Source organism: Erpetoichthys calabaricus, chromosome 1 (genome assembly GCF_900747795.2).
Source record: "Erpetoichthys calabaricus chromosome 1, fErpCal1.3, whole genome shotgun sequence".
In the NCBI taxonomy this organism is placed as follows: domain Eukaryota; kingdom Metazoa; phylum Chordata; class Cladistia; order Polypteriformes; family Polypteridae; genus Erpetoichthys; species Erpetoichthys calabaricus.
The window spans coordinates 338,973,220-338,993,985 of NC_041394.2; the positions used below are offsets into that span (position 1 = coordinate 338,973,220).

General features: G+C 41.5%; 1 protein-coding gene across 1 annotated transcript; it reads left to right on the forward strand.

Moving 5' to 3' along the window:
* The first annotated feature begins 641 nt into the window (after positions 1-641).
* Positions 642-19,310, forward strand: LOC114667243 (gastrula zinc finger protein XlCGF57.1-like). Its single transcript, XM_028822477.2, has 3 exons — positions 642-846; positions 4,209-4,522; positions 17,383-19,310. The coding sequence occupies exons 2-3, from the start codon at positions 4,246-4,248 to the stop codon at positions 18,813-18,815; spliced, it is 1,710 nt and encodes a 569-aa protein (XP_028678310.1). The 5' UTR covers positions 642-846; positions 4,209-4,245; the 3' UTR covers positions 18,816-19,310.
* The last annotated feature ends 1,456 nt before the right edge of the window (positions 19,311-20,766 follow it).

Here is a 20,766-nt window from a genome sequence, read left to right on the forward strand (position 1 = left end):
ACATTATCACCGGAATTTGCAGTAAATATTGCCACCCCATGGGGCTGTGTCATGATTCCAGTATTGTTTAATATTATCATTAATGTCATTTTTGGACCATTTGTGACAGAATTAGGTGCTCTGTATTATATGCAGGTGATGACGCCATGTGGAAGTGATGCCATAATGTTAAGTAATTGGTATAGGTTGTACAACAGACATTACAGATGGTGGAAAACTCGTCGTTGGATTGGGGATTTAAATCTAAATATTTTTTAACTACAAGAGTATACGCAATGGATTTTTTTTTAAATATGGGCAGTCTTTATCTAGTGTTCCAGTGTTTAAGTATCTATCTAGGCCTATGGTTTAATACAAGACTGGTATAGCGGCTGTATTTAAGATATTTAAAGGATACATGTAAACAGGTCTTCAAACTAATGCGTGGTGTGGTGGGATACGACTGAGTATTCCTAGATGAGTAATGCAGACAGTATATTACGGTTTAAGTTTAACTGTTTATTGTACAGAGGAAACCGCTTAAAACAAGTTTGCTATTGATAAAAAGTCATTCAAGCAGCTGCTCTAAGAATCTGCTGCAGAGCGACTTACATTTCTCCAGTTACTGCCGTTCTCCTAATCTGTCTTTCATTGTTTTAATGGAGACCTGAGGCGAAAGAGGCGGCGCGCAGTTTAAACCACAGGGAGCGAGCACGTAAACGGCGTGTGACGTCACCTAGAGCGACGAAAACGGAAGTCGACGCGCGCCTCGTGTTTGATATTTTACTTGTACAGAAATCTGTAAGCGAGATGTTGGGTTCTTACTGTTGAGGGAAGTGGTTTTACTATATCAGCTGGAAGCAGACGGTGAGTGATCCGAGTCTGGGGCCGTTTTTTTTTTTTTTTTTTTAAACTAAATTTAAGATTTTTATATTCGCTTTTGTCAGAGTTGCTAAATGTGACTTAAATCAACGGTAGGCGGATTCTGACTGCACGACCTAGTTCCCATATGTTGTTCCGCGTGATTTGTCGTTTATTGGCTTCATGTTGTGGGTCAGTGCATTTAACTTCATAGTGCTCAGACACACTCGTACTGGTTGTTACTGTAACGGGCACAGTGACGGAAAAACGGATAAACTCGCAATCAGACACGATCTAACCTCCTTTGGAGCCTAGGCGGGGTGTACGGATATCGGCCCTCGTTGTCCGTAGCTGGAAGTCGGCATTACTTAGTCTCGCGTAGCCAGGCTTGATACTCAAACGAGAATACTGTACACGTCCGGGGATAATCCATTCATCCATTTCTCGGTGCTTATCTGAAGCCAGATCGCGGGGGCAACGGTATGAGTAGTGAGGCCCATACGCCCTTTTCCACAACCAGTGTGGAATTCCAAGGCGTTCCCAAGCCATCTGGGAGATAAACGCATCACAGAGAACCGTTGGTTTTCCCCGGGCCTAAAAAACCTCCACAGGGATGCGTTCAGGAGGCATCCGTATCAGATGCCCGAACCGACTCATCTGGCTCTACTCCGAGCTTCTCCCGGATGCCTGCCTTTCTCACCCTGTCTGTAAAGGAGAGCCCAACCACCCTTCGGAGAGAGGTCGTTTCGGCCGCTTGCATCCGGGATCGCATTCTTTCAGTCATTACCCAGAGCTCATGACCACAAGTGAGAGTTGGGACGTAGATCGAGAGCTTCGCCTCTTGACTCGGCTCCTTCTCCGCCACTACAGATCGGTATAGCGACCGAATAATTTCAAATTATGTTTTATTATACTGTTACATTGTATTCACTATGCTACTGCTTTGTTCGTCCGTGCGGCGTGGGTAAAAAAACTGGTCCACTACAAAGATATCCGTCAGGAAACCTTTAATAATTAACTAAACATTATCCAGAATTATTCAGCCATACATTTGCGTTAAATTTAATGAAATAGATGCTATTCAACAGGTCGTTGCTCCAGCTCAGAGTACGGAGCGCTTTTAGTGTGCGTCCATACACCAATCCCACGAACAAACAATAACCAAAAACCCGCGCTTTTACTGTGCCTGACAACCAAGACAACTCGGCACGTGTCAGAGTCACCCTGAACTTTAGAGCCGTTCAAACAATAGCCCTGAAATTTTTCTGGTCACTTCACTACCCCCCTTCTGCTGTGCGGAGTCTCTTCAGCACTGTATGGGCTTGGCAATATACCCAGAATAAGTCCTTATTAAGAACTGATTAATACTAAGCCAACTTACTTTTTTTTAAGTAACACAACAAAGCCAAGTAGTTTTCTATTACTGCTGGAAATGGACAGGTTTTCTTATAGCCCTCCCTGCTCTGGTAATATGCAAATTCAGAGCATCATCTCCAGAATGAGATTGATTGTGGGAAGCTGGCAATTCACATTTTTCTTTATGATGCTTACAACTGGCAGCTGTCTGCCTTTTCTTGGGTGTTAGTGTGCTGCAAGTCTCTTCACTGGTGAGAAGCTGCATGTGGCCCGAATCCTCCTTTTGGTTGGATGTGCCAGTTTGTAAGGGTTCTCCCTCCTCCAGATTGTTTTCCAGCACAGAATGGCATAGCCTCCTCATCCACACTGGAACACTATCAGTAGTGTATGAAAGTGATGCAAAACCTCACAGCCCCTTCCTCTGATTTATGGTGAGCTTCTTCCAATATCTTTTATTTGGTTATTTATTAATCTTTATCTTGCCAACTGAAGTAGCGGTTCAAAAGTGCGCTTATTTTTCCCACAATACACTAACTTTTTTTTTTCTTTTTTTTACGTGCCACAGGCTACTGTGGTGCTTCAGATGCTAGTGTCCTGCTCCCTTGTCACGTGACCTTGAAGCGCTGCCGGCAGTCGTTCTGTATCTCTATCTCTCTCTCTCTCTCTCTCTCCTCTTATTTATGTATTAATTTACGGGCCCTTTTATACTTCACGCACAGAACGAGTAGGAGCACGCATCGTGGCTGCCACGCGTTCCCAGCTTTCATTTGAAAAGTATACAAATGTTCGTTAAGAATTGTATTATTTAGCTGCTCTTGTTCATCATGAAGCACCTTTTTCCAGACAATTTTATTTGTAAACCATCTGCAAACGCCTAATGCCTGACCCTCCTTGAGCCTTCAGACTGTGAGGTCAAGATTGCTGTTAAGGCTTTGGGCAAAAGCAGTTCATTTTAGAAAAGAAATTAGGAGACAGTGCAGTAAATGGCTAAAAGTATTCAATGGTAGCAGTTTACTGGATATTTTACTACATGTGTTCACCAAGCAAGATATTGTGCATTGCAGTTTTTTGTATTGAAGAGAAAACTGTTTAGATGTGATAGTTTTTTTTGTTAAAACAAAGTAAAAAAAAAAAAGTCATAGTTGGGCGCTTTTCAGTGGGGTAGACTCCCACCTATCCTTAAGGTTTGTGTTCGACAGCTCAAAAATTGCAGGCTGCTGTAAATTTACTAAAGTGGATATCACATTATTCATATCTAATTATCTCAGGCTCCATTGCAGGAACACAACACACACAGTTGCAGGGAAGCCCTCATATAGCGGACAAGCAGCCCTGCAAGTAACCTAATGATTTAAACGAGTACAAACCTTTCAGTTTTCCAAAATATCCTCTTTACTGTTACATATGTAAAACACTTTGTTGTTTCTGTCCACATCTTTGAGGAAGAATTACAGCTCCTATTCATGTTGGCTTCATTGCATTTTTTAAATGTATTTTCTGCTTTAATTGTGTTGTACTGCTCAGTTTTCTTTCATCCTGTATTGTAATGTTTTCTCTGTGAAGTGCCTTAAGATGGCATCTGCTTTCGGTGCTGCCATGTAAAATAAGGCCTGCGTGATTTTCACGCTGTACATTTGCCTCCATGTGTCTCCCATGCTTTTGCTTTGTTACACTTAGCTGTCATAGAAATTCAATAAGCATATTTTAAATTTAACTCGTATTTGAAGTAAATTTGATGACCTGACATTTTAGAAGTATTACTGTTAAATATGGTATGAATAAATACTGGTGGGCAGCAACTGTGTGAGGTGGTCCTCCTCAAGCCTTCACTCCGTACTTATAAGTTTGTTTTACACCTCAAATGTGATATTAAGAGCAATGAGCTGCGGTCAGTATGATTTCTCTAAACTGTCTGATCTTGTTCCAAACTTTAGATGAACAAGGTGCTATAAAAATATATATTTTTAGATATGACAGGTATATTTATGATGAAATTCTCTTTCTTTCAACAGCAAGGAGGAAGCAGCTGGCATTTACTGTGACATCAGAATGGATGTGAAAGAGAAAATGTGTGAGGCTGACAGAGATACCATGGAGAAAATGACTGTAGATATCAAGGAGGAGGATTGTAAAGGGGAGACTGTCCATCCTAAAGAGGAGAATATGTGCATTAAGGGTGAGGATTATGACCTGGGGTCGGCAGGCATGAAAGAGGAGGCTGAGGTGAAGTCTGAATCGTTACAATGTGACGCAAAGAGGACTGATGAAATTTCATCTCATAGAACACAGGAAGAGCAGCCATCCTCTTCAAATCAGTCTGGAGAAAGTAAGTGTAAAATTACAAAATTTATGGTTTAGGGCAGATTCAGTCCTGGAGGGCCGCAGTGGTTGCAGGTTTTTGTTCCAACCCAATTGCTTAATTAAAAACCAATCCTTGTCAATTATTTAATTGCATGGCTTGCTAGTGCTTTAACTCTGCCATGTCAGGTCATTCTCATATCCTAGATTTATTTTCCTTTCTAAGGATATCATCCAAATGATTTGAAGGCTAAAATGGAGGAGTAATTCTCAGTCCTTCACTTTTTTCTCTTCACTTTCCTTCCAAGTATTTAATTAAACCAAATAGTACATGATAAATACACACAGGTGTAAATGAAAACAAGCTAAATGGAGAAATGCTGGTCTCTTTTGTCATTTGCGTGGTATTGCTAATTAGGAGCAATTAAAAACCAAGACTACAGCTGTTTAAGACTAAAATAAGCAATAAGGGTTCAAAATCTTAACGAGCGAGACAACTAAAGTGGAGCTGAAGTGTTACTTGAGCAATAAGGGCTTCTTATTAAGCAATTGGGTTGGAGCAAAAACCTGCAGCCACTGCGGCCCTCCAGGACTGAATCTGCCCACCCCTGGTTTAGGGTAAGGGTATGAGCCTGAAAGGGAGGTCTTGTGTTTTTTATGTGTGTGAAAATTGAAACTGTACTAAGGTTTAAAATTTTGTAATGAAGTGGGGACAGTTTATTTAAAATAAGGTATTGACTGAACAAGTGTTGTTAGTAGTTTTTAGATTGTAGAAGAGCTTGTTTGTGTTTATTAAAGTAACCCCAGAGATGTTAGGAGTCTTGTTTTCATAAGGGAAATTGATTTCTTCTTAGACTTTTCTGCATGTATTTTGATATTGGGCAATGTCTGTAGGCTGAGTTATAGATTAGCAGAATTACGATGTTGTCTGTTAAACCTGACTACAGGGCCTCCCAGGGTATTTTTTTTCACTGGAGTTGTTTTGTTTCCCTCCACTGACAGTTGAACCAACACAAATCACATTAGGAATTTCCTAAACGACTGTAAATTAGTTCATTTTAAAGTGCTTTAAATATTTATCTGTGAGATGATTGCACTGGCTGCTTCCAATCAGGCTCATTGTGGAAAACCTGGATCTGCAGAGGTAGGTTGATGTGATCATAGTCAACAGAAAAGTGCAAATCTGTGGCTATTCTTATACTGAAAAGTGTAGTGAACCCAAAAAGCTGCCATTATGATGCTACTGCCAATTTGCTTGCTTGCCTATGGAGAAGTTCTTTCTGATAAAGGAGCACTGGAATCATCGGGTCAAACGGTACTTTCATCAGACTGGCTGACCCAGCACTGACTCCACTGTAGAATGGCCAGTGGTGGGGACACTCTGTCTGTGTCTTGCTAGTCAATGACTCCTTCTTACAATCTGGCAGTAGTTCTACTATTAGCTGAAGGACAAATATTATTTGTAAGTTTTGTTAGTTAGTTTCTAATTTGTTTTTGTTGTATTTGAACAAATCTGTATCCGTATATGTGATGGTGCTGTGCTTGACATTGTGGTACAGTCCAGTCATAATAATTTGAACCTTAACATTCAAAACAAACAATAAAAAAAACTCTGGGGATGATTTTAATCTTCAAGAAACGGTCAGCTGCTCACTTATCACTTGTCCCAATGGCTGAGCCATCTATAGCAACAGAGTCATTTAGGTTTCTGGGCACTGTGGTGTCACAAAGCCTTAAGTGGGACAATAACATCACATATACAGTGGGTATAGAAAGTGTCTCCCCCTTCGAAATATTCCCATTTTTTTACTTTTCAGCCTTAAATGAAAACACACACACACACAATATATTTTTTCCCAGCTTTACTTACTCAATGCAACCTATAACATCCAAGTGAAAGATATCACAGCTACAGTTCAGAAGAATTATAAAAAATCAAAACAAGACCTACTGAGATTAATAAAGGATCACCACCAATGCCAATGTCATTTTGTTGAACCCCCTTTTGCTTTAATGACAGCCTTGAGTCTGTTGACATTCTTCTCTATCAGCTTTGCACATCTAGATTGAGCTATTAATATTTGCCCCCCACTCTTCGGTCAAATTGGATGGTGAGCATTGGTGGTCTGTTATCTTCAAATCTTTCCACAGATTTTCACTGTGATTTAGGTCTGGGCTCTGACTGGGCCACACGAGGACATTCACTTTTTTCTCCTTAAGCCACTGTGTGGTCAATTTTGCTGTGTGCTTCAGGTCGTTGTCATGTCGGCAGGTGAACATTCTGCCCATCTTTAACTTTCTGGCAGAGGGTAGCAGGTTTTACTCTAGAATTTCACGGTATTTTGCCCCATCCATTTTTCCTTCTACCCTAATAAGAGCCCCAGGCCCTGCGGCAGAGAAAAACCCCCACAACAGGATGCTGCCACCTCGATGCTTTACTGTAGGTATGGTGTGTTGTGGGTGGTGACCTGCATTGGATCATCTGACCGTAAGACCTTTTTTCACTTCGCATCAGAATCTTCAAGGTGCATTCTGGCAAAGCTCAAATGAGCCTTGATGTGGCCTTTCTTAAGAAGTGGCTTTTTCCTGTGACCCTCCTGAACAAGCCACAGTTGTGGAGCTCTTGTGAAATTGTTGTCACCTGCACACAATGACCACTCTTTGCCATAAAATCCTGTAACTCCTTCAAAGTGTCCATTGGCCTCTTGGTAGCCTGTCTTACCAGTTTCCTCCTTGCTCTTCCATCCAGTTTGGAAGGATGGCCAGATCCAGGGAGGGTCCTAGTAGCACCAAACACTGTGCCACTTCTTTATTATGGACCTTGCTGTGCTCCTTGGGATTTATAAAGCCTTTGAGATTTTTTTGTATTCATCTCCTGCCTTATGTCTGTCCACAACTCTATCCCTGAGATCTTTTGAAGGTGGCTTGCCACCCATAGTCAGTTGTTTGCTGTCAGTTGCACTACCAAGGAAGGGAGTGAATGCTCCAGGAACAGCTTCACTAATCACACGGATTACAATTGATCACAGGTGGAAGGACGCCAGTAACCGTGGTCTGCAATGGAAATGGTGGGCACTTACGCCTGCTGGAGTTTAAGGAGGGGGTGATCCTGTATTAATCTCAGTATTTAAAATTCTTCTGAACTGTAGCTGTGATACAATATCTCACAAAAGTGAGTACACCCCTCACATTGTTGTAAATATTTTATTATATCTTTTCATGGGACAACACTGAAGATATGACACTTTGTTACAATGTAGTCAGTGTTCAGCTTGTATAACAGTGTAAATTTGCTGTCTCCTCAAAATAACTAAACACACAGCCATTAATGTCTAATCCGCTGGCAACAAAAGTGAGTACACCCCTAAGTGAAAAATGTCCAAATTGTGCCCAAAGTGTCAATATTTTGTGTGGCCACCATTGTTTTCCAGCACTGCCTTAACTCTGTTGGGCATGGAGTCCACTAGAGCTTCACAGGTTGCCACTGGAATCCTCTTCCACTCCTTCCTGATGACATCACGGAGCTGGTGGATGTTAGAGACCTTGCGCTCGTCCACTTTCCGTTTGAGGATGCCCCACAGGTGCTCAATAGGGTTTAGGTCTGGAGACATGCTTGGCCAGTCCAGCACCTTTACCCTCAGTTTCTTTAGCAAGGCAGTGGTCGTCTTGGAGGTGTGTTTGGGGTCGTTATCATGTTGGAATACTGCCCTGTGGCCCAGTTTCCGAAGGGAGGGGATCATGTTCTGCTTCAGTAGGTCACAGTACATGTTGCCGTTTATGGTTCTCTCAATGAACTGTAGCTCCCCAGTGCCGGCAGCACTCATGCAGCCCCAAACCATGACACTCGCACCACCATGCTCAACTGTAGGCAAGACACACTTGTCTTTGTACTCCTCACCTGGTTGCCACCACACACGCTTGACACCACCTGAACCAAATAAGTTTATCTTTGTCTCATCGGACCACAGGACATCGTTCCAGTAATCCATGTCCTTAGTCTGCTTGTCTTCAGAAAACTATTTGCAGGCTTTCTTGTGCATCATCTTTAGAAGAGGCTTCCTTCTGGGACGACAGCCATACAGACCAATTTGATGCAGTGTGTGGCATATGGTCTGAGCACTGACAGGCAGATCCCCCCCACCCCTTCAACCTCTGCAGCAATGCTGGCAGCACTCATATTTCTATTTTCAAAAGACAACCTCTGGATATGACGCTGAGCATGTGCACTCAACTTCTTTGGTTGACCATGGCGAGGCCTGTTTTGAGTGGATCCTGTCCTGTTAAACCGCTGTATGGTCTTGGCCACCGTGCTGCAGCTCAGTTTCAGCGTGTTGGCAATCTTCTTATAGCTGCGGCCATCTTTATGTAGAGCAGCAATTCTTTTTTTCAGATCCCCAGAGAGTTCTTTGCCATGAGGTGCCATGTTGAACTTCCAGTGACCAGTATGAGAGAGTGTGAGAGCAATAACACCAAATTTAACACACCTGCTCCCCATTCACACCTGAAACCTTGTAACACTAATGAGTCGCATTACGCCGGGGAGGGAAAATGGCTAATTGGGCACAATTTGGACATTTTTCACTTAGGGGTGTACTCACTTTTGATGCCAGCGGTTTAGACATTAATGGATGTGTGTTGTTATTTTGAGGGGTCAGCAAATTTACACTGTTATACAAGCTGTACACTGACTACTCTACATTGTATCAAAGTGTCATATCTTCAGTGTTGTCCCATGAAAAGATAGAATAAAATATTTACAAAAATGTGAGGGGTGTACTCACTTTTGTGAGATACTGTATCACCGCTACAGTTCAGAAGAATTTTAAATACTGAGATTAATACAGGATAACCCCCCCCCCCCCCCCCCCCCCCCCCCACTCCATCAGGTGTAAGTGCCCTCCATTTCCATTGCAGACCACGGTTACTGGCGTCCTTCCACCTGTGATCAATTGTGTACTCACTTTTGTGATATACTGTATCTTCACTTGGATGTTATAGATTGCATTGAGTAAAGCTGAAAACAATATTGGTTTGTGTATTTTCATTTACGTATGTAAAGCAAAAAACATGGGAATATTTTGAAAGGGGTGTTTTTTTTTCTATACCCAATGTATTATTAAGAAACTCCATCAGAGAATGAATTTCCGCAACTGATGCAAAAAGAACAATCTCCTTAAGATAATATTGGTACAACTGTGCACGGCCATCATCGACCTCATGTTAAGTGTCTGGTTCAGTGCTACCTCTGTTCACGCCAATGTCGGTCTGCAGCACATCATCAGAACCTGTGAGAAGATCACACAGGCACTGTAACTTACTTCCCATTCAAGTCCTTTGTGAATGCAGGGTAAGGAAGTGAGCCACAAAGATCATTGATGATCCAACTCTCCCAGGGCATCACCTGTTTTAAAGACTCCCCTCCGGCAAACGTCTTAGTGATGTGGTGTTTTACATTTCACTGCACAAACAGTTTTTCTGACTAATCGAGTCGGAGCTTCTACTCAGTACCTGTACGTTAGACTACCATCGTTTTATTTAATGTTACCCTTGTATGCTGCATCATATTTTGTCATTTTATATTTTAATAATAATAATAAATAATTCATTACATTTATATAGCTCTTTTATCATTACTCAAAGCGCTATCCACACAGGAAGGAACCAGGAAGCGAACCCACAATCTTCCACAGTCTCCTTACTGCAAAGCAGCAGCACTACCTCTGCGCCACCTGGAGCTTGAATGGCATTTGCCATAGAATACCAGAATTGGCAGGTCCACCACTGGCGCCCTGTGCTTTTCACATATGAGAGCAGGCTCACCCTGACTAAATGTGACAGATGTGAAAGGGTGTGGTGAAGCCGTGGAGAACGGTATGCTGTCTGAAACATCGTTTAGCATGAGCGGTTTGGTAGCAGGTCAGTGATGGTCTGGGGAGGCATATCCATGGAGGGACACACAGACCTCTACAGGCTACCTTGACTGCCATTAGGTTTATCTTCTTATATTTATCTTTTGTTTTCTGTTTTGTCCTTGTATGTTGCACCAATACTATCAAGATAAATTCCTAGTATATATTAGTGTACCCAGCCAATAAAGTGAATTTGGACTCAGTGAGTGGTATCGTGCGTTCCTGCATTTTGCTTTGAGAGTTATTGTGTTGCTCTGTGGCTGCACTTGGTGAAGATCACAGTGTAAGAACAAAGTCGTTAGTACTGTTGTATTTCTGAGGTGGCCATGATAGATTGGCCATCTAGCTCCGTGTTCTGTTTTGTGTATTGTATTTACCCCATTTTTTTGATACCCTTTGCATGCCCAGCCTACCTAGAAGGGGTTGTTTCTCTAAATGGTGTTTCCCTAAGATTTCTTTCGTTTTTCTCCCTACAAGCTGTGTTTGTTTTTGAGTTTTTTTTTCATCTCTTCTTAGAGAGTCCAGACTGGGGTGCTTTTGAAAAATTAGGGCCTGTTAAAGCCAATTGAGGCATTCCTTGTGTGATGTGTTTTTTTTTTTTTTTTTTTTTTTGGTTATGCAAGAAATAACTCATTTCTGAATGATATTTATAAGACTTCATGTGCTGAGGATTTGTACCCTCTCTAACTAAAGGCTGGACTGTGTCCATATCTAGCAGAAGTCTCTTGACTTTAGGCATAATTTCATGACTGGGGTCTGAGAATGGATCTGTGACAAACAGAAGTACACTTCTGACTTTTCAAATAAATACTTTTAAATAAGTGTCCAATTTTTCATTATCAGCTTGTGCTCGGAGAGAACTGTTAGGGCTAGCTGTATTTGCAGTGCAGTAAATATACTGCGGGGAAAAAAAATTAAAGGCACCCTTTTTAATGAGAGTATAGCATCAAGTCAATTAAACTTCTGGGCTATTGATCTGGTCAGTTAAGTAGCAGAGGGGCTTGTTCATCAGTTTCAGCTGCTTTGGTGTTAATGAGGGGCAACAATGAGACGACCCCCAAAACAGGAATGAATGGTTTCACAGATGGAGGAAGGCCACTGACATTTTTCCCTCCTCATCTGTTTTGTCACTTGTTTTGCATTTGGCTCTGGTCAGTGTCATTACTGGTAGCATGGGGACATACCTGGACCCTACAGAGTTTGGTGGCACAGGTTGTCCAACTTCTCCGGGATGGCAGGCACATCAATACATGCCACTGCTAGAAAGTTTGCTGTGTCTCCCAGCACAGTCTCAAGGGGCATGGAGGAGATTCCAGGAGACAGGTAGTTACTCTAGGAGAGCTGGACAGGGTCCCTCGTAGAAGGTCCTTAACCCATCAACATTACCAGAATCTGCTCCTTTGGGCCAGGAGGAACAGGATGAGCACTGACACAGCCTACAAAATGACCTCCAGCAGGCAGGCCACTGGTGTGAATGTCTCTAACTAAACAATCCGAAACAGACTTCATGAGGGTGGCCTGAGGGCCCGACATCCTCAAGTGGGCCCTGTGCTCACTGCCTGCCTGGCACCATGGAGTTCGAATGGCATTTGCCATAGAATACCAGAATTGGCAGATCCACCACTGCCGCCCTGTGCTTTTCACATATGAGAGCAGGCTCACCCTGACTAAATGTGACAGATGTGAAACGGTGTGGTGAAGCCGTGGAGAACATTATGCTGCCTGAAACATCGTTTAGCATGAGCGGTTTGGTAGCGGGTCAGTGATGGTCTGGGGAGGCATATCCATGGAGGGACACACAGACCTCTATAGGCTACCTTGACTGCCATTAGGTATCAGGATGAAATCCTTGAACCCATTGTCAGACCCTATGGTGGTGCAGTGACTCCTGGTGCACGACAATACCCGGCCTCATGTGGCGTGAGTATGCAGGCAGTTCCTGGAGGATGAAGGAATTGATACCTTTGACTGGCCCCCACACTCTGCTCACCTGGCCTCAATCCAATAAAACACCGCTGGGTGGGACATTATGTTTCACTCCATCCGATGCCTCAAACTGTCCAGAAGCTCAGTGATGCCCTGGTTCAGATCTGGGAGGAGATCCCCCAGGACACCATCTGTCATCTCATTAGGAGCATGCACACAAACCTACACGCACACACCTCCCCGACACTTTTGGGAATGCATTCAAGCACATGGAGGCCATACAAACTACTGAGTACAATTTGGAGTTCCTGCAATGAAATTTTGGCAAAATGGACAAGCCTGCCTGCCGCATTATTTTTTCCCTTTGATTTTTGGGGTGTCTTTGAATTCAGCCCTCTGTAGGTTGATGATTTTCATTTCCATCAAAAAATGTGCCATCCTTTTGTTCCTAACACATTACCATATCAGTAGAGATAGCCAGCAGGATTTTTTCTCCCATTGAGATCTGATGTGTTTTCAATGTGTCCCTTTAATTTTTTTGAGCCGTTTATATCATAATACTGTTTTGCAGCTTTTTTTCCCCCTAAAACCAACTTCATACAATCATTATTAAATGTACTTAATGAGATTTCAAAAGCAGTACATATTAATTTTACTTCTATTTTAAATAAATGGTGTAAAATTGCATAGTGGGACACTTCGATTTTACTCACTTGGCCGGTTGTGGCCTGCAGGCTGCCTGGTAAGTATTGCTGATGTAGTGGCTCCTCTCTTAAAGTTCACTTATGTTGCTGGTTAACAATATAACTTTGTTACTGTCGCCTGCCCTACTGCTGCCTTCTGTGTTGCAAACTGAACATTGGCCCGTTTTCGCTTTTATCACATGATCAACATTTCTCCCATGCCACCAAAATATACCAGAAAAGCCTTGAAGTTGTAAAAACTTGCACACAAGTTGCTTGCAGCACTCCACATCCAAAAAAATAAAAAACTTCAAATTTCAAAGCAGTGTACTTTTGGGGTTGGCATCTCCGAGGGAACTTGGTTTGAATCAGGAAAGTACAAAACATAGAACACTTTTACACATCCACCAAAAAAATAAGCCAAGAAAAGCAGCAAATGGCAATCCCTACACACACCTGCATAACATTATTCCCAATTAGGAGTAATTCTAAAATAACAGAGAGAAAGCAGAACTTAGCAGTATATCTGCAATTACAAGAATTCAGAATGCTTTTTGCACTGGGAATGAAAGAGATCTTTAATCTGTTGCTCTTCAGCTTTGGAAACCAAAGTACGCAGCCTGATGGTGAAAGCTGAAATAGGAGGCAGGATGGCATCTGTCTAACGCAGTCAGGTTAGTCTTCTGTGTGATACAGCTCAGTTAGAGGGCACTGCTGCAAACCAATCGCTGTACCACTCATTTTGACAATGAAGTTCAAAGCAGTTCATGTACCTTTTTATAAAGCTAAAAAAAACCACGCAAATCTAAATCTAATGAAGAGTTCAGGATTTTTGTTTACTTGGTGCAGTGAAATTGTTCCTTATGTAACCCTCAAACCACCAGTGAATGTAATATAATACTAGCATGTGACAAGCATAAAAACATTCAGAAAAGGATATATACAGTAGTCCCCAATCTCAGTCCTTGGGGCCCACTATGGCTACAGGTTTTTGTTCCAATCAATTTCTGTTTTTCATTGGACTCTTAGCCTAATTAAGTGAGTCATTAATTCCCAGTTTCTGTGTTTTGGAGTCAATGTAGAAATTACAAACTAAGTTTGGTAGACATTTATTAAAATGTAATAAGCAGTTATACTGGGAATATATATATATATATATATATACATATATATATATATATATATATAATATATTTAAGTTGTTAACAGTACAGTGAAACCTTGGATTGAGAGTAACTTGGTTTGCGAGTGTTTTGCAAGACAAGCTAAAATTTGTAATAAATTTTAACTTGATAAACGAGAGAGGTCTTGCAATACGAGTAGTATGTATACACTTTGTCCACCGAGCGTCACGTGGGGATTGTGGGTAATCGTCTCCCATGCTCGTTCTCAGTCGGCGTGCCTCACTCATATAGTCAACATCCGTATAAGCGTATACTGTTTACTATAGCATGGTGACCACGTGTGAGTGTGTGTGTGTGTGTGTGTGTGTGTGTGTGTGTGATGTAACGTGCGAGTCCCTGTCATGCACCCCAAAACACGAGGCTCAGTACTTTAGCAACACCAGCTTTGGATAGGTTTCCTTGTTAAAGTCACAAAAAAGAAAAAAGATTACATTGAGCCAACAATTAGCAGTGATTCCGTTAGTTAGAGTGAAGATTTTGTAATGATCATTTTTATATAAATGTTTGTGGGTTGTGAAACAAATTATCTTGAGTTTCCATTATTTCTTATGGGGAAATTCGCTTTGATATACGAGTGCTTTGGATTACAAGCACGTTTCCGGAACGAGTTATGCTCACAAACCGAGGTTCCACTGTATTTTCAACCTAATTTTCATTCTGCTTTTCCAGGTGTTCTCGTCATTTAATTGATTATTTTACTAATTAGCGGGTTTGACACTGAAGTCATTACTGCTTTCATTATCCTGGGTGTCTGCTGTGCTGGTTGTTAATTGTCATTATTAAGGTTAATTAAAGAGGGCAAACTACACAGGAAAAGGGGAAAATAATAGGAAAACAACAAGAGTTAAGTAAGCATTTATAGCTTTAGAAAAAAACAGAAATATTTCTAAAGGTCTTATGAATGTTAACACCATACTGTTGTGTTTTTATGAATGCAGAATAAGAAAAGAGTATAAAAAGACCAGCCAATTAATTGAGATCAGTTTTTATTGATTATTATCACCGTTCTGTGTGGAACAAAAACCTGCAGCCACAGTGGGTCCCCAGGACCGAGTTTTGGAACCACTGATATATGCAGTAGTGTGCAGAAAGGGGTTAACACACTTACACCTGGCAAATAGTGGCAGAAGTTGGCAGACTGCGAGGAAACAGCTGGTTTTCCCAAGAGAGGGTGCAATAACTACTCTCCAGCTAGACATTGTCATGTGGTCTGTGGTGGAGAAGAGGGTCCTGCTCATTGAATTAATCATCCATTGGTAGGGGGGTATGATAGCAGCCCATGAAAGGAAGCGGAGTGCCAAGAGGCTGGCTGGAAAGCCAGAGTTTAACCCTGTGGAGGTCAGTTGCCAGGGCTTTGTTGGCAAAGTGACAGTCCAATTGATACACGGTATGAGAGTGGCAGGCTCCAGCTTGAGGAAAGCCATAAAGGCACTGGGAGAAGAAACAGAGAAAGGGAGCTACTAGCTTTGGCTGTGAAGGAAAGATATTGATTGGGGGTCAGCACCCCAGTGAAGGCAGCTGCAGGGGGTGGCAGGGAGACGTCCCCAGGATGCCACTGGCCCTCATCCCCGCCGGGAGATGTACTGGTTTAGGGGGCGAAACATCTGTGAGTGGTGGTTTCCAGCTGACAACTGTAAAATAAAAATTACATACCCCCCTTACTTCTAAAGGTGAACGTATGGCCTGTCATATCATATGCTGGACTGCTGAGCAAGAATGCACTCTGTGCTTAAAGTTCAAAATGCTTTTTAAGAACTTCTGTTTTTGTGTTAAAATAGCTGTATGACTTATTAGCCATATTATGACTTATGCTAGAAAGAGGAACTACTCCTTAAGAAGCAAACAAGCTCACACTATAAGGAGCTGTTTGGAGATTGTAAGAGGGGTTGGCTTGTAAGCAGAGAACTCACAACTTCTCACCTGTTGCTAATAAAAATTGATCGATGAGGCTCCTGTCTTCCTCGGTGTATTTCTTCCACACGACCCTGCAACTAACCTAATAGCACTGGTGGAGGTGCGACAGGCTGAAGCTCCGAAGAAGGATATAAAATCTTACCTATACAATGAACATTCTATAAGAACATAACATATCAAGTGTTTGTTACTATGACTGACTGCAAGTTACCCAGAAGCCACTGGACAGATACATAGGATCGATAATCTTGTTAATTGCCTTTCACCAGCAAAGACACGGGACATTTAATTATGTTTTATTTTGAATGTCAGAAAGACGTGACATTTTTCAGATAAGGAAGCCGAGAGTTTATAGGTCAGGTAGTTTTACTTCTTGATCTTGGTACCATAATAATGATTAACTCAGGCATGTAAGAATTAAACTGCACTCTGTACTTGTGACTCTGATGACGTTATAGAACCCAGTAGTGAATTTCCTGTCTCTCTTGTATGAAATCTACTTACTAACTGTAGCTTTATGTGGTGAGTAGTTTCAATACAGAGAGAAAAATAAGCAAACTAAGTGACTTTTCTCTTCCTTTCCCTCTCTCTACCACTATTATTATGTATTTATTCAAGTATTTTATAGTAAGATTAAAAGACAAGATTGAGTGTTGGCTTAAAACAGGAGTCTTACTGCTTTTTGTGTGCCTCATCAGTGTTTTCCAAGTTCTGTTTTTCTTTAGTACTTAAGAAAGCAAACATGCCAAAGTCAAAAGCAGAGAAAAATTGTCAGTAATAAATAGTTGGTTCTGGGGTTAGAATGGTGGTGTTGGTTGAGTTTATTATTATATGCGGAGTTCAGACCTGGGGGGGGGTGGGGGTCCCCCTTGTGGCTGCTGGTCTTTGTTCCAACCAGTTTCATGTTGAGCAAGTAATTTTTACCTTTTGTTGGTCTCATTGTTTAATTACATGTTCTTTCATTTATCTTATATTTGCATTCAGAAACGTACAGTAATATTATATATGAAATTTACTTGTGATATACGAAATAAATGAAATTACCAGTTTGTAATATAACACAATCTGGGAAGTAACATCTTACTTAATTAACAAAGGGGTCCAAATTAAAGTCGAAAGTTGTTGGAATGAAAACCTGCAGTGTGTTTTTCAGGCTCCAGCACTAATGTTGACGAGCACTGCAGTAAATGGCCACCACTAGCCACATCTCTTCTTTTTCCAACTTCACATGCCTACTTACCATTGTGCTTTTCTTATGTTTTCTTTCTGCAGATTCTCTGGGGAGTTGCAGCTTTTCTCCATCTTTACCCACTCAGACTCCTCTTCACTTCAAAGCGCAAATGGCATCTCGTATTGAAAATATGATCAAATCGGCACCTGGATCAGAGAGTTTAACTCTGGTCTCTTTACGGTTTATTTCTGTGCGTGTTGTGAAGCAAAAGAGAACAGCCGCAATTACCAGCCAGCAACAGGTTCAAAATAGAAACCCGGGGCCTTTGTATGTCTGCCAAGAGCAAAGGAAAAGTTCTGAATGCAAACCTATTGCAGCGGAAATCAGTGGAACCACCAGTGGAGGCAGTCTTAAAAAACAGCCCCGAGTTAACACTGGAGAGAAGTCATATTGCTGCACTGAATGTGGCAAGAAATTTTCTCGAAGCAGCTATCTTAAAATCCACACAAGAATTCATACTGGAGAGAAGCCATATTGTTGTTTGGAATGTGGAAAACAATTTTCTGACCGACGCACTTTGTATAACCATAGAAGAATTCATACAGGAGAGAAGCCATATTCCTGTCCAGAATGTGGTAAAAGATTTTTTAGGAAGACTGATATGTTTAAACATTCTAGCGTTCATACAAAAGAGAAACCATATTGCTGCACTGAATGTGGAAAACAATTTTCCCGAAACAGTTACCTTCAAGCCCACACAAGAATTCATACTGGGGAGAAGCCATTTTGCTGTTTGGAATGTGGAAAACAATTTTCACAAAGGAGCTATCTTCAAGCCCACACAAGAATTCATACTGGAGAGAAGCCATTTAAGTGTTCTGAATGTGGAAAACAATTTTCAGACAGGCGCTATTTCCATACCCACGTAAAACTTCACAGTGAGAAACCCTACTGCTGTTCAGAATGTGGCAAACGATTCACAGAGATGGGTGCTCTTCATAGACATTCTAAAGTTCACACCGGAGAGAAGCCATTTTGTTGCACTGAATGTGGAAAACAATTTTCCCGAAGCAGACATCTTGAAACCCACACAAGAATTCATACTGGCGAAAAGCCGTTTTGCTGTCCTGAATGTGGCAAACAATTTTCGGACAAGAGCAATTTTAATAGTCACAAAAGAACTCATACTGGAAAGAAGCCGTTTTGCTGCCCTGAATGTGGAAAACGATTTTCACAAAAGAGTGCTCTTCAGACCCACAAAAGAATTCATACTGGGCAGAAGCCGTATTGCTGTTCCGAGTGTGGAAAACAATTCTCACAACTGAGTGGCCTTCAGAATCATACAAGAATCCACACTGGAGAGAAATTATATTGTTGTTCAAAATGTGGAAAGGGGTTTTCCCAAATTGGCCATCTTCAGCGACACACAAGAATTCATTCTAGAAGGAAGTACTTAAAATTCAAAGGCACAAAAAAAACCGAGTACCAAGAAAGGCAATCCAGAATTGAGCTAGATGTGGAATTGAACAAATGAAATTGTGCCAGTAGTGCTGCGATCAACAGGTCTTATCAAAACAAAACAAAAATAAATAAATAAATAAAATTCCATGCCCATGTAGGTGCCCTACTAATTACTATCACTCTTTATATCCTAGAGAAGGGAGCACTGTTAGGGGCAATACAAATGGTATGCAGAGCAAATGTAAGAGAGTAACAACAGTAGCTTCATGACTCAGTCGTGAGTGAGGGTCCTGATAGTAAGCAAACCAACCATTGTTAAGAAATGAACTCGGTAAGAAGATATGGGTGTGCCTTGGTTTTAAATGATGGAGAAATATTATGGACAACATTAAATAAACATACAGATACGTAAATAAAAACATTGTGAAATTTGACAATAACGAAAGAGAGCCTGAAATGTGAGTATAAAGAAATGACAATGAGTTTTTTGTTTGTTGTCCATTATATTTCTCCAGATGCAATATGAAATATGTCTTGATTTTAAAACTTTCGCTTGTCAAAGTTGAGAGAATGGTCCGAGAGGAAACTAAATATTTTATTTGTTCTTCAAGCAAACTCTTGATGGTACAGTAGAGACTCGTGTTACACAAAGGACCTGCTCCTAGGTTAGTGGCTTCAAGGTAATTCCTGGCGCTGCCTACCACTATATATATTTTTTTTAAATTTAGAAATATTAATGCCTGTGATGGGTTGTCACCCTGCCTGGGATTGGTTCCTGCCTTGTGCCCTGTGTTGGCTGGGATTGGCTCCAGCAGACCCACGTGACCCTGTGTTCGGATTCAGCAAGTTGGAAAATGGATGGATGGAATATTAATGCTTTTGCCAAAGTTTTACATGTTTAGCTCTTTTCTGTCATTTTTCTATAAAATTTTTTGGGCTTTTGTGTCTGCTCCCATAATGAGGATGAGCTTGTGAGCATACGCTGATAGCACATTGCTGCACCCACCACATGACAAACCACCTGGATCTGAACCCGAGTGCAGTGGGTGACACCTCCGTACCACACGGGAAAAGTGTTGAGGTGTTTTACGGTGGCTGGAGTGCCAATCTCATAATGGTGTCCTAATAGTGACAATTAATGAGCGGAGTAGATTAGTGCTATGCTGAATGATGAGAGGATTGACTACACAAATTACAAAACCCAGTGTGCTAAATTCTATTGGGTTGTAACAAGCATTTATGTGAATTACCTGGAGGTAATTTAATGTTGATCCTTAAGATTTTCATTTTCCTAATTTTCATCTTACATTTCCAAATGCTCTGGTTATTTAGGCTGTTATTTCCTAATGGTCGAGGTATCGAGTTGGACACTGAGTTAGCCTCAGCCTGTCAGCATTCGGAGTCATTTGTTCCTGAGTCTACTCGTCTTGTTGCTAATTACTATTATTACGATATAATTAAGGGAGAAAACTCCAAAGGAAAACCTGAAGTGCTGGCCTAGGCACTGCATATGCTGGGATATTGCTGCCAATTAAATGTCTGTAGTCTGCCTCTTACATTTCACCAGAACCTCAAAGCTCCCCATTAGTTTGTACTGTTTACATGTTAATGGCTTCAATTATAAATGTAAACTGATAGCTTATCATACAGTGTACTCGTGTACAGTAACTAAGGCCGTGGGCACAACACTAGAGCAGAAGCAGATGTGGCACCTTGAATAAGCCTGATACAGTCAGAGCCTGAGGGCTCGCTTAGCCAAACATCATTTAGCCAGTAGAGACTCGCTCAAGTAAGACTGAGCACAGTGTGGGAGGCACACATTTGGTTCTTTTCTTATACTATAGTGCACAATATTAAGTAGAGCAGGGGTGTCGAACTCTGGGCCGGGAGGGCCGCAGTGGCAGCAGGTTTTCATTTCCTAATCAGTGACCAGTTTTCAGTGCTCATTAACTCCTTTTCCCTTCATTTTAATAGCCCTGTTTTTAAGGATTCCGTCCTCTGAATTGGTTCCTTTTTTCATTAAA